At 44.0% G+C, this 19722-nt stretch overlaps 1 protein-coding gene across 1 annotated transcript in view; it reads right to left on the reverse strand.

Moving 5' to 3' along the window:
* Positions 1–14232, reverse strand: part of LOC124775175 (sodium/hydrogen exchanger 9B2-like) — a 168809-nt gene extending 154577 nt beyond the window's left edge. Inside the window, exon 1 of the mRNA XM_047250014.1 lies at positions 14208–14232. Within this exon, the coding sequence (XP_047105970.1) occupies positions 14208–14232 (25 nt within the window). The remainder of the gene's footprint in view (positions 1–14207) is intronic.
* Between the last annotated feature and the right edge of the window lie 5490 nt (positions 14233–19722).

Consider the following 19722-nt stretch of genomic DNA (forward strand, 5'->3'; position numbering starts at 1 on the left):
ATACAGTAGGTATGCACATATGATGAGACATACTCAGTATAGACTGTTAAAGACTGCAGGATTAAACCAATCTTTGGACTGGAAAGCACAACAACAAATAAAATAAAATAAAAAATACGTACATGTGATCCACCTAAAGACGTATCAACACTTTTAATTTTCCTGCTAAGATGGATTACACTTTCAGATCTAGTTCGGCAAGGCTGTAAATAAATTTTCATATTACGCAGCTTCTCTCTCGATCTCTCTTTGAACAGGCCTCGGAAGGTCCAACGCACCGATCGACCGCCGTGTCATCCTTAGCCCTTAGTTGTCACTGAATGAGGATAAGGAGGGGCATGTGGTCGTACATCGTTCTCCCTTCCGTTGTCCGCTTTCGTTACTGGAGCCGCTACTTGCTAGTCTAGTAGCTCCTCGCTTGCCTCAGTAGGACTGTGTGCACCCCATCTGCCAACAGCACTCAGCAGGCACGGACGGTCACCCATCCAAGTGACAGCCATGCCCGAAAGCACTTAATTACGGTGACCTGACGGAAACCGGTGTTATCACTGCGTTAAGGCCATTGGTGTGTCACGCAGCTTCAGTCGATAATATTATAAGGGGCAGTCAAATATGAGCGAGACACATGGAAAAAAGTAAGTAAACCGATCATTATTTCGAAAGTAATCTCCATAACTATTAATACGTTTGTCCGACTATGAGATAAGACGATCAGTGTCTTCATAGAAAATTGTTTGCGCTTTCCTGTGGAACCGTGACTATACTTAGGTGTGCACCTCTTCGTCCGACGCAAACAGACGGTCACGAATGTCTTCATTCAGCGCTCCGAAAATTTGGAACTCGCTTGGGGGGAGGTAACATGTGGACTGGCATTATTCTGCAACAGAGTGATGTTGTCCGTCAACGTTCCTGGACGTGATCACTTGATGACGCGCTTCAATTTTTGCCACGTACCGATGTGCTACAATAGCGGCACCGCGTTCCGGAAAGTCATTGAGCAGCGAGCCCTTGCAGTCGAAGGGCAAGGTTTGTCATGACCTTCCCGGAGCTGACGTGCCTGTTTTGACTACGCTGCAGAAGTTTCGCCGGGAAGCCCTTACGGATCCTTCATAATGTCGTGATATGTCCCCATGCGATTTCCCTATTTCTGGAGCCCTGATGAAAGACGTTCACGGCCGTCGACTTGCTTCGTACGGAATAAGTGTGTTAACGGTTATGGCGATTACTTTTGTAGTAATAAAGAGTTTACTTACTTTCTTTCATCTGCCTCGTGTCATTTGACTCCCCGTGGAGTCAAAAATGATATTCCTCCAGCATATTCGAATTCCTGGGCAGTACTGTTTCAAAGGCCTTCAACAAGAATTACATTATTTTCTTTAACTTTTTTCTAAATATTTTATGTACTTTACAGTTGTGGTAGTTGCAGATTCTGTTGTGGTCTGCGGAGTGTTGCACTGCGAGGGCGGGCTGGAAAGTAATGCCTCCAATTTTTTTTTCTGAAAACTCTTTAGGCTTTTTAAATCAACCAAATGTTATTAACATTCTAGGTCTTCGTTCTCCATGTCTATACAGAGGGGTCCAAAAAATGTATCCACTGTTTAAAAGTCCATAACTTGCAAACTAATTGACGGAGTTGTCTCATTTTTGGTGAAAGTGTAGCTTAAAGTCCAACTTAAAGATATCACTGTAAGTGTTCGAAAAGGTCACCATTAACATCCACACACAAACGATGCCGTCGAACTGCAGCACGAACTACTGACTGCAACGTGTTCAGTTGGATATTTGCACATGAATGTACGATGGATTCTCGAAGTTCACCCAATGTGCACACACTTTATTCAACATGTAAACGTCAATGTGGATATCCGGATTTAGGTTATGACATGTTCGATATGCTGCCATCACTGCCGATGATGAGGTGCAGGCGAATATCGAAATTCTGCATGACCCGCTAAAGCGTCGGAATATCGATGTTGTCGATGACTATCTGAATTGCTAGTTTCAGCTCAACAGTGGTTTCGGGGTTAATGCTGTACACCTTGTCTTTAATACGGCCCCACAAAAAGGAGTCGCGTGTGTTCAGATCCGGAGAATATGGCGGCCAATCGAGTCCCACGCCAGTGGCCTCTGGGTACCCCAAAGCCAGAATGCGGTCCCCAAAGTGTTCCTCCAGGACATCAAAGACTCTCCTGCTTCGACGGAGTCGATCTCCGTCTTGCATGAACCACATCTTGTCGATCTCTTTGGATAAAGGGGATGAAATTAGTTTCGAAAACCTTCACCTACCGTTCGTTAGTCACCGTGCCAGCAAGGAATATCGCACCGATTACTCCGTGACTGTACATTGCTCACCACACAGTCACCCGTTGAGAGTAAATAGACTTCTCGATCACGAAATCCGGATTCTCGGTCCCCCAAATATGCCAGTTTGTCACATTTTTACGTGCGAATGGCCGACACCTCGTACGAGTAGGTAACAATACATGGTCGGTTCACTGCCATGCTAGAAGACTGCAAGAAGGATATAAGGAAAGTAATCATAACTAACTCAGTAGATGGCTGCCATTCCAAATATTACTCTACACCAGAATCATATCTAAATATTGAAAGTCCTGAAGATAAAGCTGAGTTAGAGCAAGAGTATGTAGAAGCGAGATCACAGAGAGGTGCGTGAAGGACAGTCTTTGATACATGGAGACAGTTGTACTCTACGAGCAGAAAGAAGTCCATCGGTGCCAGATGTTAACTTAGAATTACCATGTAACGCTTAGCTGAGCTCGTTATATCATTATGTCCCCATCAAAAGTTCGTGTGTTCGAGTCTCAACGAGCTCACGACTGTGGATTTTAACATACACATCCTTTGCTTGCATGAAATAACATGTCGGTGGTTTTCTTGTGGATCTATGCAAGATAATGACCACACAATCATAGAGGTCGCCATTGTGGAGCTCTACAAATGTACTGAAATCAGTCAAGAAACCACAAGCACCAAACTGTAATAGTCGTTAATCAGTCTAATTAAAAATCGTTTGTGTTTATTATTTGAGAAATTAAAGAAGTGAAGAAGGAATATTACAGTTTAAAGTCCTCTCTACGTTAAGTCCATTAGAGCCACTGCAGTAAGTTGGACAAGGGCCGAAAATGAAATCGAGCTGGAATATATCTGCATTCCTCTTAAAATATTTACAGAAACAACAGGAAACACATGAGTAAATCAAGATGGTAAGTCTTGCACATGCGAGTCAATTACTACGTGACCTCATTTAGTAATTGAGGTTATGTACGCCTCCGATGTGGATAGACTATTTGTTCCCATCGTTTATACGGAAAAGCGCCATGTTGAGGTGACCGTGCGACAGTCTGCCGAAGCCGTAGTATCCGTCGTGGGCCTGTGTTAATTTAGTGGGCAAACAAATGTTACCTGATAATTTTATGGCTTTAAAACGAAACAGAAAGTTGTCATCTCAAAAACCACATCCGGGTAATACTGTTAGCCCCGTTAAGCGATTCGGCGCATTTGTTGTCACACTAAACTTGACCTGTGTTCAAATCGTCGTCTGGCGTTTCAGCTTTAGGTTTTCCACGCCATGCTTAAACCACTTACCGCGAATGCAAGGATGGTCTGTTTTCTTCGCCACATTCCAATCCGAGCTTGCGCTTCGTCTCTAACAACCTCATTGACGAGGGGACGCTAAACTTTATTCTTCTATCCTTCTTTCTATTATTGTGGTTTCTGGCAGCATACTTTTAATAATTAATATGACAATTAGAGAAGCAACAGAGCAGAAAATTCTAGGGGCAGCTGTCAATGGAATATGTTGCAGAATCTGTTGTGTGGAGGTATTCAAACACGAATAAATTGTTACAAACAGAACATGAAGGAAAGCGTCACACAAATCGAAGTTTAACGGCACTATGTGACTAAGAAACAGACACGGATCCAGCTAAGAAGATCATACTGAAATGTACATGTACATTTTCCTGAGCAGACAGTGTTAGACATTCACTGCTAACAATTTTATGAGAGTTGACACACATCGTTTGACGTATTCGTAGGCAAGACACTATTCGTGAACCTCATGTAGATTTGTTTTCATACAGATGGGACCTCGGGGGATACTCTCCTAGCTAGAATGAGTTTTTGTTTGTGAAGATGAAATTTTGTTTTTACAGTTCACCGAGGCCGGCCGCTGTGGCCGAGCGGTTCTAGGCGCTTCAGTCCGGAACCGCGCGGCTACTACGGTCGCAGGTTCGAATGCCGTCTCGGGCCTGGATGTGTATGGTGTCCTTAGGTTAGTTAGGTTTCGTAGTTCTAAGTCTAGGGGACTGATGACCTCAGATGTCAAGTCCCATAGTGCTTAGAGCCATTTGAAGCATTTTTGAGCTCATCGAAAACAATCTGTATTAATTCTTGACCACAACGGCGGGTCGTTCGAATAAACTTGCACGTGGAATTGTGACGTTTCCGCCAGAACTAAAACTTTCCTCCCCAGACATCCGTATTAAAGGATTTTACATTGGAACAAGTCGCTTTCAGTGAAAGTGTGTCATTAAAAAGTCTCGTAAAGGACGCGCTGCAAGTGCCGGTGTATTTCGAGACAGCGTTTGGGCTGACAGCGTAAACGCTGTAACGACAGTTGGCGAAGTATGCCGAGAGAAGCACGTGCCGCTCGTAACGGAGCAACGCCTCAGACTCTGAATGGATAACTACATGAACGTACAGGATTAGGAAACACCGCGAGAGATGGGTGCTTGAACATATATGCGGATGCTAGCCAAGACTGCACGTTGGGCTGTCGTATTTGACCACGAACTGCCTCTGTGCAGTTGCACTCAACACTTTGCGAGAGACAGTGGTGGTAGGAACTGTCTTCTTTGTTATTGTGAGTGCATTATTACGAGTTTCAATGGCGCTCTTTTGTTGGGTGCTTACGTAACAAAGGAAGTCGAAGTACGAGGGTAACCCCAAAAATGTCTCCTATTTTTTTATTAGTACATAGACCCGTTTATTTCTACAATGGTTTACATCAGATTACAGCTTGAACATTTAGCTATTTTTCGTTTCGACATAATCACAATTTCTGTCTATGGATTTTTGTAGACGCTGTTCAGAAAGTTATGAACCTCTTCTTTCACCTCGTCGTCGGAGCTGAATCGCTTTCCGGCCAAATGTTCTTTTAACCTAGGGAACAGGTGATAGTCACTGGGCGCCAGGTCAGGACAATAGGGTGGGTGGGTGATTATGTTCCACTGAAACTGTTGCAGAAGAGTAACGGTTTGCCGATCGATGTGTGGGCGAGCGTTGTGACGGAGAATGTGTACGCCCTTGCTCAACATTCCTCTTCTCCGATTATGAATTGCCCGTTTGAGTTTTTTCAGAGTCTCACAGTACCTGTCAGCGTTAATTGTGGTCCCAGTGGGCATAACGTTGACCAACAATACCCCTTTCAGATCCCAAAAAACGGTTGTCATGACTTCACTGGCAGACTGTTTGTTTGAATTTCCGCGGCTTTGGCGAAGAAGGATGCCACCACTAGCGTGATTGTTACTTGGTCTCAGGTGTAAAGTAGTATGTCCAGGTTTCGTCACCCGTGACAGTTGAGTCCAGAAAGTTGTCCTGTTCGGCTGCAAGGCGGTGAAGAAATGCGCGGGAAGCATCAACTCGTCCTCAGTCAGCATGCGTGGCACCCATCTTGCGCACACCTTCCGGTAGTTCAATGTTTCCGTTAAAATTCTGTGAGCGGTGCTTCGGGAAACCTCGGGAACCAACGTGCAGAGATCATCCAGGGTGACCCGCCGATCTTCACGCATGCTTTGCTCAACCTTCATCACTATCTCCTCAGAAATTGACGGTCTCCTGCTCCTTTGTTCGTCGTGAATTTCGGTCCGACCAGCTGCAAACTCTCTACACCACTTACGAACATTTTTGACATCCATGCACGACTCACCATACACTTCTGTCAATTGGCGATGGATTTCAATCGGCGCAGTGCCCTTTGCGTTCAGAAACCGAATAACTGCGCGCAATTCGCACTTGGCGGTAACATCCAACGAGAACTCCATTCTCAACGGCTGCCAAGCCAAGACTGAGCGCCTCAGCGCGGCGTGCGCTTGTTCACACACAGCGCGTGAAGCATTCTTCATAGCAGTGTGGCCAACTGCCAAACAAACAGAGTTCTGTACTTATAAAAGAATAGGAGACCTCACTTTTTGGGTTACTCTCGTATTTCGTGTTTCGAGAGGCTCCGTGTCGAAAATTTACACCCTATGCAGTGAAAGCGGAATAACAGCATCCGCTAAGTCACAGCGAAGCCGAAAGTGTGTGCTGAGTTTTCGTGACAGAATGTCATTGAAGAGGATTGTGACGAAAGATAAGAGGACGAGAGGGGCAAAAGTCACTGAAGAACTGAATGTCACACCCGAGAACCCTGTCAGTTATCCATATGCATTGTAAATGTTCACTGAACATTTTTTTTGAAAATCGGTCTCAGCCCGAAACTAGTCATCGAATGAATAAAAAGTAAAAATTTGCAACTTGGACTGGTTTTTCGTTCTACTGAACATGAAGGGAGTTCTAGAATCAGGGAATTTCAGGGCGCGCTAGAATCCATAACCTATTCATCAGTGATGAAATGTTCATAACAGAAAAACGTGGAACCGAAGCCATAAAACCTGGACTGTGGAGTAATGGAAGAAAGTTATTTGGTTTGATGAGTTATGTTTCACACTGTTTCCGGTTTCCGGCCAAGTTTACGTCCCAAGAGTGAAACACGGCGTGGGTTCGGTGAGATCTGCGCAGCCGTATCGCGGTATTCCACGAGCGTTACTGGAAAGTCACATCACTGCCAAGGATTATGTGATCACTTTTGCTGATGGGGACCATTCCACGATATAATGTTTGTTGGCCAACGCTGAGGGTATGTTCCAAGACGAAAGGGACACTGCACACACACAACACACATTGTCCAGGACTGGTTTTTCTGAGCACAGAGATGAATAGTCACATCTCCCATGGCCACCACACTCACGAGATCTCAATATTGCTGAACTTTTGTGGTCTACTTTGAAGAGAAGGGTGCGTAGCCGCTGTCTAATAGTTCCTCGACTTGCCACTACTTCACAGGAAGAAGTGAGTGAGAAATAAAGTAATGAAATTACTTAGAAATGAATACCCATAGCTGCATGCAGGCGTTGATACAAGTCATCGGGGACAGTTGAAAACGTGTGCCCCGACCAGGACTCGAACCCGGATCTCCCGCTTACATGGCAGACGCTCTATCCGTCTGGGCCACCGAGGGCACAGGGGATAGTACGACTTACCTCTGGCACGCCTCCCATGAGAGTCACATTCCCAACTTATTGTCCCGCACTATATTCATAGTGCCCCTGCCCATTACAGTATTACTCGCGGCTTTTTGCCGATTCCCTTAAGAGTTGGGGCACTGTTCGTGCATCCGCACAGAAGAAGATGTGTCATTCACCAACAGCGGTAACGTAAACCGGCATAATATGCACTATTGGGCAACGGAAAATCCACGATGGCTGGGACAAGTGGGACATCAGCGACCTTGGCGGGTTAATGTATGGTGCGGCATTATGGGGGGAAGGATAATTCGCCCCCATTTTATCGATGGCAATCTAAATGGTGCAATGTATGCTGATTTCCTGCGTAATGTCCTACCGATGTTACTACAAGATGTTTCACTGCATGACAGAATGGCGATGTACTTCCAACATGATGGATGTCCGGCACATAGCTCGCATGCGGTTGAAGCGGTATTGAATAGCATATTTCATGACAGGTGGATTGGTCGTCACCGGATCTGACGTCCCCGGATTTCTTTCTGTGGGGAAAGCTGAAGGATATTTGCTATCGTGATCCACCGACAACGCCTGACAACATGCGTCAGCGCATTGTCAATGAATGTGCGAACGTTACGAAAGGCGAACTACTCGCTGTTGAGAGGATTGTCGTTACACGTATTGCCAAATGCATTGAGGTTGACGGACATCATTTTGAGCATTTGAGCATTTATTGCATTAATGTGATATTTACAGGTAATCACGCTGTAACAGCATGCGTTCTCAGAGCATTTATTGCATTAATGTGATATTTACAGGTAATCACGCTGTAACAGCATGCGTTCTCAGAAATGATAAGTTCACAAAGGTACATGTATCACATTAGAACAACCGAAATAAAATGTTCAAACGTACCTACGTTCTGTATTTTAATTTAAAAAACCTACTTGTTACCAACTCTTCGTCTAAAATTGTGAGCCATATGTTTGTGACTTTTACAGCGCCATCTATCACAAAACGAAAAAAGTGGTCTAACTAAAACATTCATATTTCTTTACGTACTACACGAATATGCAGTAAAAAATGGGGGTTCCTATTTTAAAAAAACGCAGTTGATATCAGTTTGACCTATGGCAGCGCCATCTAGCGGGCCAACCATAGCGCCATCTGGTTTCCCCTTTCAAACTAGACGAGTTTCGTTCTTTGTAGTTTTTTCGTTTGACGCTAATTTCGTGAGATATTTGGCCCGGTCACGATCAATGGACCACCCTGTATATGAAGGTGGTATCTGTTCTTCCGGACATCTCCGAAAGAACAGATACCATCTTCATATATATAAAGTAATTTCAACGAATAATTTCAAGCCGCACTGAAACTCAGTTTTTGCGAATAAGCCGTATGCACGGATCTGATTCTAAGGAAAAAGATAGGAACAAAGAACGTGCAAAGTATGACCAATTACACTGCTCCTGAAAACTTAAGGTTGAGATAGAGCAAGTAGCATAATGTATTAACAACTCGGTGGAATTGAGTGAAAGTGCAGGAGCATGCTGTCAGAGGTCGCCCACTCTTACACAGGAAGCTGGACGTGACGTAGGCTGAGGTCAGCGTAACTACAGTGCCAATTAAGGCTGACACCGCACCAAGAGGTAGCTGAAGGAACGGGAAAAATATAGAGTCTGCCGATCAGCGGGCAGTTAGGTTGCACTGTGATGTTCTCCATTACATGACCCAGAGACAACATCGGGATCACTTCACACGGGGAAGAATCATCGGGAAACTTGAAGAAGGGCGAAGTATGACGAGTGCAGCCAAGGAGTTTATTATTGGCCACAACATAGTTTCACGGGCATGGGGATCTTTCCGAACCACAGTCAGTGCTGCCTGAATCAGAGGCGATGGTAGGCGACGGTCAGCTACGGCAGCAGGTGACCGCTATACTGTGCAACAGGCAAGAAGCGGCCAACGTCAAACAGTGGACACAACTACGAGAGTCACTCCAAAAGAAATGCACACTATATTTGTAAAACTACAGTTTCTATTCCGCGTGTGTGAAAGTTTTACAGTGTGTAGATACATCCTTCCCGCTTGTTTTCATACTTAGTTCAACCTGTTCCCGTGAGTGGCACCGTCACAGCATGTCTTCAATATGGCTGCTACACTTGACGTTCGTCAGAAGCAACGTGCTGTCATAAAATTCCTGTGCTGTGATAACGAGACAGTGGGAAACATCCACAACAAGTTGAAAAAGGTGTATGGAGATGTTGCTGTCGATCGCAGTACAGTTACTCGGTGGGCAAACAGGTTGCATGATGAAAGCAGGCACGGCAATATTGAGGATTGTCCTCGCAGCGGCAGGCCTCGTACTGCACGCACTCCAGATAATGTGCAGAGAGTTAACGAATTGGTGTCTGCTGACAGATGCATCACAGTGAACTAATTGTCACGCTACGTTGGGATAGGGGAAGGAAGTGTTTGCAGAATACTGAAAGTGTTGGCGTTAAAAAAGGTTTGTGCCAGGTGGGTTCCCAGGATGTTGACAGTGGCTCACAAAGAAACAAGAAAAACGGTATGCAGAGAATTTTTGGAACAGTACGAGAATGGTGCAGATGAATTTCTTGGAAGGATTGTGACAGGTGATGAAACATGGCTCCATCATTTTTCACCAGAGACGAAGAGGCAATCAATGAAGTGGCATCATGCAAATTCACCCAAGAAAAAAAAAAAGAAAAAAAAACACTTTCTGCTGGAAAAGTTATGGCTACAGTGTTTTTCGATTCCGAAGGACTCTAGCTTATGGACATCATGCCAAGTGGAACCACCATAAAGTCTGATGCATATGTGATGACACTGAAGAAACTTCAAACTCGACTGAGTTGTGTTCGACCACATCGGCAAAAGCAGGATGTTTTGCTGTTGCACGACAATGGACGGCGCCATGTCAGTCAAAAAACCATGGAAGCGATCACAAAACTCGGATGGACAACACTGAAACACCCGCCTCGCAGTCCTGACCTGGTTCCATGTGACTATCATCTCTTTGGGAAACTGAAAGACTCTCTTCGTGGAACAAGGTTTGAAGATGATGACTCCCTTGTGAACGCTGCCAAACAGTGGCCACAAGAGGTTGGTCCACAATTTTACCGTGCGGGTATACAGGCACTGGTTCCAAGATGGCGTAAGGCAGTTGAGAGAAATGGAAATTATGTGGAGAAATGAAAATGTTGTTCCGAAAGGATGTATCTACACACTGTGAAACTTTCAAACATGTAGAATAAAAGATGGATTAAAAAAATAGTGTGCATTTCTTTTGGAGTGACCCTCGTACAAACAAGACTGCAAGACACCAATGTCACGCTCCACAATGGCACTACGGCTGGTTGGGGGTGGTCTCTTTGCCCGAAGACCACTACGTTATGTTCTACAGCATAGAGACTCGTCCAAGGAGTAGCTGGGTCACGTTTGCTCATCGGATGAGAGCAGAGTCAATATGAGTAGTGATTCTAGACGCAATCTCATATGGCGAGAGGCTGGAACACATAATGCACCCAAGAACAGTATCGAATATGATCGCTATGGTGATACAGGTCGGAGAAATAATGTTTGAACCGTTATTGTGACGCTGTAGTCCTTTCCCATGTGTGTTTTTCAGGGCTACATTCAGCCCTGATTTAATTTTTATTGATGAGAACGCGCGATCACACCGAACAGCGTGAGTGGAGGAGCTCTTGGAATGAGAGAACATTCGGCAAATGGACCGGCCTGCCCCCCCCCCCCCCCCATTTAAATGCCATCGATCACTTGTGGGATGTGTTATGAATACGTATTGCATGCAGCACATCTACATGCACGAACGACTATCCATCAGTTGTTAACCGCGCTGACGAAGGAATGAAATGCCCTGCTATATATTCCATGCCAGCTTTTTGGCCGACATCGGAGCATGTTGCAGAGCATGCTTTGCCGGCCGTTGTGATAACACATCATATTAGGTAACATGTCCCGCCTTTTGAAATGTCCAACGGATCATCATAAGCCGCGGCGATTTCCGTGTAGTTATTCTTTTCGAATAAGTCATTTACGTTCTTCTTACTGCACATTCCTTCAATTATCTTCTGTACTACACTGTGACCAGTATTCTTCCTATGCATGATCCATCCTTCATCGAACTATGTTTCTTGGCAGTGACACACCATGCAGAAGTTACTTTCGTCCTTGAGTTTTACACACCAGTGGTTATTACAAGATCCCTTTATGGAGCCCCTTGCTGAAACTTTTATATTTTCTTTAAAAAACAGTACACGTAATACAACACATGAAAATTTCCAACAGCAGGAAGTAGGCTGTTTAGGTTTTTATGTTGGTAACGCCACGTAGCGCTCTGTATGAAAATCACTGACTGTGCTGTGTGCAGTCTGTGGCTGGTTGGACTCATTGTCGGAATATTCGCTTGTGTAGTGTTGGGCAGTTGGATGTGAACAGCGCGTAGCGTTGGGCACTTGGAGGTGAGCCGCCAGCAGTGGTGGATGTGGAGACAGAGATGCCAGAGTTTTGAGAGGTTGCTGTAAGCGGACGACCTGGACGTGTGTCCGCCAGAAAAAGGAAATTTGTAAAGATGGATGTCATGAATTTATATATATATAATGACTTTTGAACACTATTAAGGTAAATACATTGTTTGTTCTCTATCAAAATCTATCATTTGGTAACTATGCCTACCCGTCGTTAGTGCCTTCAGCAGTTAGAATCTTTTATTTAGCTGGCAGTATTGGCGCTCGCTGTACTGCAGTAGTTCGAGTAACGAAGATTTTTGTGAGGTAAGTGATTCATGAAAGGTGTAGGTTATTGTTAGTCAGGGCCATTCTTTTGTAGGGATTATTGAAGTCATAGTGCGTTGCGCTAAAAAATATTGTGTCAGTTTAGTGATGATCAGAATAAGTAAAGAGAGAACTGTCTGAGTACGTTCAGTTTTACTCAGCTGTCTTTGTGTCAAATAACGTACAAGTTTACTAGCACAGTTATTCATAATTTTTCTAATGGGACGTTTCACAGCGGATGAGCTATATATTTTCATCAACATAACTCGTGCGGAAAATCCTTACTTTTGATGAGCGATGTAAAAGAACGCCTCAATAACTACTCCTTCTGCATTTTTTCTGATCATTGAGACTCAAGGAGACAAATCCTGTATAACTCCTATGTTTGTATTAAACAGTTGTTGACTTCGCATGTATATACAGTACCTAGATAGCTACTGCTATGTGAAAAAAATATACAGAGTGATCAGACGCAGTCTGAAAAGTTTGTAAAAATGTTGGAGGGTAGGTTGTGCTAAAAATAATTTTTAAGAAAAAAGTTCTATGCGTTGCGCTGTTTCCAAGTTAATTAGCATTGAAGTTAGCATGTCAGGCCGTTGCACGTGCAAATTCAAGTGGTCCGCCAGACATGACATCACCAAATGTGTTCTTCGTTTCGTTTCGTAAAACCGAAAAAGAGAGAGGCAAAAAAAGGACATTGTGCGGCAGTAAGGATCGAACCCGAGCCAAAGGCTGAGCAGTCTCGTGCGCTGACATCTACGCTACGAGAACAACAGCTTAATATTGTATCTGGCGTGCCTGATGACTCTGGGCGCGCACCGACCTAATTGGTTAATTTTAATGCAACGTATCGAATTTTTTTCTTATCAATTATTTCTCGGCGTAGCCTACCCTGCAACACTCTTACAAGGTTTACAGGCTGTTTGTGACCGCCCTGTAGAAATGTGTGGTTTGAAGTATTAAGGAAACAGTAAATGGTTCAAGTGGTTCTGAGCACTATGGGACTTAACTTCTGAGGTCATCAGTCCCCTAGAACTTAGAACTACTTAAACCTAACTAACCTAACGACACCACGCAGATCCATGCCCGAGGCAGGATTCGAACCTGCGACCGTAGGGGTAGCGTGGTTCCAGACTAGCGCCTAGAACCGCTCGGCCACTCCGGCAGGCAAGGAAACAGCAGCGAAGCAACATAGGAGGAGGAGCAGCGTGCGTTTCTCTTGGAAGTATTCACTTATTTAACCTGATCAGATTAGAGACTTCAGGCCCCCTCTCACATCGGACCAGGGTTTCACACACGCAGTACTTTTTTTACATCACAGTTACCTAACAAATAACGATAATTTTAATATGACAATTACTAATAACATGATATTAATGCAATTAAAGATGATCTGAAAGTATGTAGGAAGCATGTGAATAAATAGCATTGAAAAGAACTAATAACTAATACAAGCGGTACTACTATTGCTCCTTCTACTGCTGCACCTACAATAATAATCATACTAACAGTAATAATAGCGATACTGGCAGATACAAAACGGATGTTGTGGGTATACACAGGCTATTTTTCACATAGTGAGTTCTGAGGGAAAAAATTTAGCAGTTAAGAATATTGTGAAACGAGGAACATATGGTTGGAAAGAAGGATGTGATGAGGTGAAGAGCGCGGGGACCCAGGTAGACATTACTGTTGCTTCAGTAGAGAAAGTTGATCCTTTTCTCCTAAAATCTGTATACATATATAGAGCAGTCTAGAATTAATTGCCATAAACATCATTGTCTGCCAACTTTCGTTCTTCCCGCGGACCATTCGCCACTGAAACACGAAAGGAGAGTGATAATGGTACACGAAGTACCTCTGCCACACATCGGGTCGTTTGCGGAGTGTACGTGTAGATATAGACGTGCAGTGGCTGCTTTTCCCTCTTAATGTGTAACTTGACTCTTTCCGTGTTCCTGGAGACAGATCACGATGTATGACACAATGAATGAATGAACGAATTGAGCGTTTTCCTTTATCCGAGCACTGTATCGCGAACAGAAGTCCCCGACAGTATTCAGGCGCGCGGCTGGCGCTAGCTTACCTGCACTGACAGTAAGATGCTGCATGGCTGGTGCGGATAACGCAACTGAGTGCCTTCGAAGGGCCGACGCTTCGGTTGACCGTCGCTATCGGCGCTAGGGCGCATGCGCGTCCTTCGCTGCCGACTCCTCCCGCTGCCGCCGCCGTCGCCGTCGCATGACCCTCGGCTCCTGAGGGCTGTGGAAAGCAACGCGCTCTACTGTCATTGTGAGAAATGATCTGTACCGCGCTTCCACCGCCCAGCCATCGCCTGAAAGCTGACAGTATGTAACTGGGACAACTTTGCCATATGAAGCAGCTTTACCGCTTTTTCAAAACAAATTTGCTCTCTTTTTTTGAACAAACTAATAGCGCCGCCACCGTTTGTATCACACACTGAAGGCATTCAGCAATGTGTCCTGAGAGTTTCCAGCACTGTCGCGTCTTTACTGGTGTTTATCATATTTTTGCTTGCCACTTGAAGCAGATGATTTCTGTTAATTTAAAAATGTGTTTCACCCTACTTATTCGCTTACATTTGAGAACAAAGCTGCTTGTTTTGCTTAACAGAGCTTGTAATTGCCTTTCAGAATCATTTTTCGTTATAACTATTACGCATTGAGGCTTAAAAATAGCGCGTGTCGATTATACATCAAGAACTTTAGTGGCAAAGAGACAACGCTGCCAATTTAGAAATCTGTAATTTTCTCAACATTCTCCGAACTTATTTTCAGATCGTGAATTATCGATTTGTTTTACATGTTGTTAAAATGGCAAGACGTATTAGGACCAACATAGGAGAACGCAGCTATCAAAATTATAACAATATTACTCTGCAACTTGCTGTCTCTGTAGTGATTAATACGGAAATGAACAGTGGTAGAGCAGGTAAAAAACACACGGTTTTTTTTTCTTGAGTCAACATTCTTCTGACTGGTCTGCTGCAGCCCGCCACGAATTCCTCTCCTCTACCAACCTCTTTATCTCAGAACAGCACTTGCAACCCACGTCCTCAATTATTTGCTGACTGTTTTCCAGTCTCTGTCTCCCTTAACACTTTTTGCCCTCTACAGCTCCCTGTAGTATCATGGAAGTCATTCCCCGATGTCTTAGCAGATGTCCCTTCTTCTTGTCAATGTTTTCCACGTATTGGCTCAAATGGCTCTGAGCACTATGCGACTCAACTGCTTAGCTCATCAGTCGCCTAGAACTTAGAACTAATTAAACCTAATTAACCTAAGGACATCACACACATCCATGCCCGAGGCAGGATTCGAATCTGCGACCGTAGCGGTCGCTCGGTTCCAGACTGTAGCGCGTTTAACCGCACGGCCACTCCGGCCGGCGTTTTCCACGTATTCCTTTCCTCTCCGACTCTGCACAGAACCTCCTCATTCATTACCTTAGCACTCCACCTAATTTTCAACATTCGTCAGTAGCACAACACCTTAAATTCTCTTCTGTTCCGGTTTTCCCTTACTCCATGTTTCACTACCATACAATGCTGCGCTCCAAACGTGCAGCCGCGCGGGGTAGCCGCGCGGTCCAAGGCCCCTTGTCGCTGTCCGCGCGGCTCCTCCCGTTGGAGGTTCGAGTCCTCCCTCGGGCATCGTTGTGTGTGTTGTCCCTAGCGTAAGTTAGTTTAAGTTATATTAAGTAGTGCGAAAGCTTAGGGACCGATGACCTCAGCAGTTTGGTCCCATAAGATCTTACCACAGATTCCAGATTTTTCCAAACGTACATTCTCAGAATTTTACCTGCCAGGTTATCCGAGAGCGCTAACACGCTGCTTCCTGGACTCGGATAGGCGCGCCGGCCCCGGATAGAATCCGCTGGCGGGTTAACGACGAGGTCCGGTGCGGTTTTTAGGCGATTTTCCACATCCCACTAGGTGAATACCCGGCTGGTCCCTACGTCCCGCCTCAGTTACACGACTCGCAGATATTTGAAACATATTCGCACTATTTCATGATTTCCACTAGACGTAGGCAGCTTGGGTACACTATTCCCGTTCCGGGGGGTATGGGGTGGCAGCAGGAAGGGCATCTGGCCACCCCTTAAAATTAACCATGCGAAATCCGTACTTAACCCTGCCGACCCTTTGCACGATGCGGGACAAAGGCAGTAGCAAAAGGAGAAAAATTTTCAGAAATTTCTTCCTCTAATTAAGGCCTATGTTTGATACCAGTGCACTTCTCTTCGTCAGGAATGTCCTTTTGCCATTGCTAGTCTGCTTTTGATGTCCTCCTTGCTCCATCAGCCATTGCTTATTTTGCTGCCTAGGTAGCAGAATTCAACTTCATCTGCTTCGTGACCATCAATCCTGAAGTTAAGCTTCTTCCTATTCTCAGTTCTACTACTTCTCATTACTTTCGTCTTTCTTCGATTTGCTCTCAATCCATATTCTGTACTCACTAGACTGTTCATTCCATTCACCAGATCATGTAATTCTTCTTCACTTTCACTCAGAACACCAATTTCATTAGCGAATCGTATCATTGACATCCTTTCACCTTGAATTTTAATTCCATTCCTGAACCTTTCTTTTATTTCCACCATTGCTTTTTCGATACACAGATTGAACAGTAGGGGCGAAAGACTGTATCGCTGTCTTACACCCTTTTTAATCCGACCACTTCGTTCTTGGTCGTCCACTCTTATTATACCCTCTTGGCTCTTGTACATATTGAATACTACCCGTCTCTCACTATAGCTTACCCCTATTTTTCTCAGAATTTCGAATACCTTGCATCATTTTACACTGTCGAATGCTGTTTCCAGGCCGACAAATCCTATGAATGTATCTTGATTTTTCTTTAGTCTTGCTTCCATTATCAGCCGCAACGTCAGAATTGCCTCTCTCGTGCCTGTATCTTCTCTAAAGACGAACTAATCGTTATCTAGCATATCCTCAATTTCCTTTTCCATTCTTCTGTATATTACTCTTGTCAGTAACTTGGATGCATGAGCTGTTAAGCTGATTGTGCGATAATTCTCGCACTTATCAGCTCTTGCAGTCTTCGAAATTCCGTAGATGATTTTTTTTCGAAAGTCAGATGGTATGTCATCAGACTCTACATCCTACACACCAACGTCAATAGTTGTTTTCTTGCCACTTCCCCCAATAATTTTAGAAATTCTGATGGAATATTAACTATCCCTACTACCTCCAAAGTTCTCTTAAATTCCGCTCAGACAAATCTTCCCCCTCGTAACGGCCTTCAATGTACTCTTTCCACCTATCCTCTGTCTTCTCTGCATTTAACAGTGGAATTCCCGTTCCACTCCTAATGTTAAAACCCTTGCTTTTAATATCACCGAACGTTGTTTTGACTTAACTATATGGTGAGTCAGTCCTTCCGACAATAATTCCTTTTTCGATTCCTTCACGTTTCTTTTTTCTCACGTAGCCATCGTCCTAAGGGGCCCGGGTTGGATTCCCGGCTGCGTCGGGGATTTTCTCCGTTCAGGGACTGGGTATTGTGTTGTCTTCATCATTTCATGCCCATCCGGCGCGCAGGTCGCCCAATATGGCGTCGAATGTAATAAGACCTCCACCAAGGCGGCCGGACGTGCCCCGTAAGGGGCCTTCCGGCCAATGACGCCAAACGCTCATTTCCATTTCATGCAGCCATTTCGCCTTAGCGCTCCTGCACTTCCTATTTGTTCCATTCCTCAGTGGCTTTCATTTCTGTAAACAAGAATTTCCCTGATCTTGAGATACTCGCGAAAAAAACACCGTAAGTTGGGAATGTCGCTTTGACTTTTATAAGTTATCGATGTGTATGTCAGAGAGAGAAAGAGCATGTTATGTTACTGTTAAACAATTTTTGGTATTGTTGTGGCTCAGTCTTTGCCTCTGTGCAGTCTGATACATTCTCAGTTGAACTGTAGTAGGTGATAGACGTCTTCAGTAATGCTTTGTAGACTTTGATTGTATTTGTTAGATGAAGAAAGATTTCTTGTAAGGGACAGCAAGGATGAATATATGGTGTATACTGAAAGAGCTAGTTAACTTTGTTTACTTGCACAGAGCTGAGAGAAAGATCACCTCACTTTTCTGAGTCATGGATTAACATATTAACTGAATGAGATTTTCACTCTGCAGCGGAGTGTGCGCTGATATGAAACTTCCTGGCAGATTAAAACTGTGTGCCCGACCGAGACTCGAACTCGGGACCTTTGCCTTTCGCGGGCAAGTGCTCTACCAACTGAGCTACCAAAGCACGACTCACGCCCGGTACTGGCAGAAGTAAAGCTGTGAGTAGCGGACGTGAGTCGTGCTTCGGTAGCTCAGATGGTAGAGCACTTGCCCGCGAAAGGCAAAGGTCCCGAGTTCGAGTCTCGGTCGGGCACACAGTTTTAATCTGCCCGGAAGTTTAACATATTAACTGATTAAGCTATTTAGTTTTTATAGAAGTTCTCTGTTAATACTTTACCCTTCTTAAATTAGTGTTCACCTTGTTAAGCACACTGTTGTACAGACCAATGTTATGTGTGTATATCACGCGAAGTTTTACTCTAGCTTTTTGGATACAGACTTCATTCTGAAATCGTTGTCTTGAAATATCATTTCACAGCAATAGTCGCTCTCCCCATTATACTGTCTAAAGGTTTATCATAATGCATTACCACATTGCACCATATGGTATGTAACAGTTTGAATATAGTTTCGAAATTTTATTTAAAAATAGAAATCTAGCCTAGCCGTTGCCTGTTTGCTGTTGTGCTTTAGAGAAATCTGCAATAATGATGTTAGGACGCGAGGTAAATGGAAATTTTGTTGAGGACGAGAATTTAATATAAAGACAATTAGTATTCAGGCCAAGTTACATTTGAATTCAAATTAGGTTCTATTTAGTCAAAGGTTATCATACAAGTTTAAGTTGGATAACAGTTTATGGGTACACAGTTTTGGTAATACGTAGACTTTTATAGGGTGCGTGGTAAGTCTAGTCATAGAGAAACATGTAGTGGGGAGCTTACAAAACGTTTCACCAAGTTTCGAACTATACTAATTACACTACAATGATAGAGTATAGAATACGTAGCGTGCCACAGCGGGTAGTCAGTCAGAGTTTCAAAACTTGTTAAAAAGTTACAACAGACATGGTGAAACATTATTTCTCTTAATAACTGATAGTACACAGAAATGCAACTTTCCATTCCATGGTGTACAGGCTAATATCTGGTCCATAGTCGGAAGAAGATTTCCAAGCAGAGTTAAACAGTACAAAATTAATTGCCTACAGCGATGGGTATGGCTCAGTTTTGAGTAACCACATACCACTTCAAAAAGCAAATCTGAAAATTATACCTTTTGTATGTGCTCTCTCTGCTGTTCCTCCCATTGTTCGAAGTAAGTGATGTACCATCTCATACTCACGATGGATATCACGTAATGTATCCAAAAATACTGAAACCCTACAAGTAAAAAATTCCATAGTGTGTGTGTGAGGAATACGGTATCTCATCAGAGATTAAACCCAACTTCTAAACAACATTGAAGTATATAAAATTACTTGTGTCCATTGTGG

The sequence above is a fragment of the Schistocerca piceifrons genome, chromosome 2 (genome assembly GCF_021461385.2).
Source record: "Schistocerca piceifrons isolate TAMUIC-IGC-003096 chromosome 2, iqSchPice1.1, whole genome shotgun sequence".
Classification (NCBI taxonomy): Eukaryota; Metazoa; Arthropoda; class Insecta; order Orthoptera; family Acrididae; genus Schistocerca; species Schistocerca piceifrons.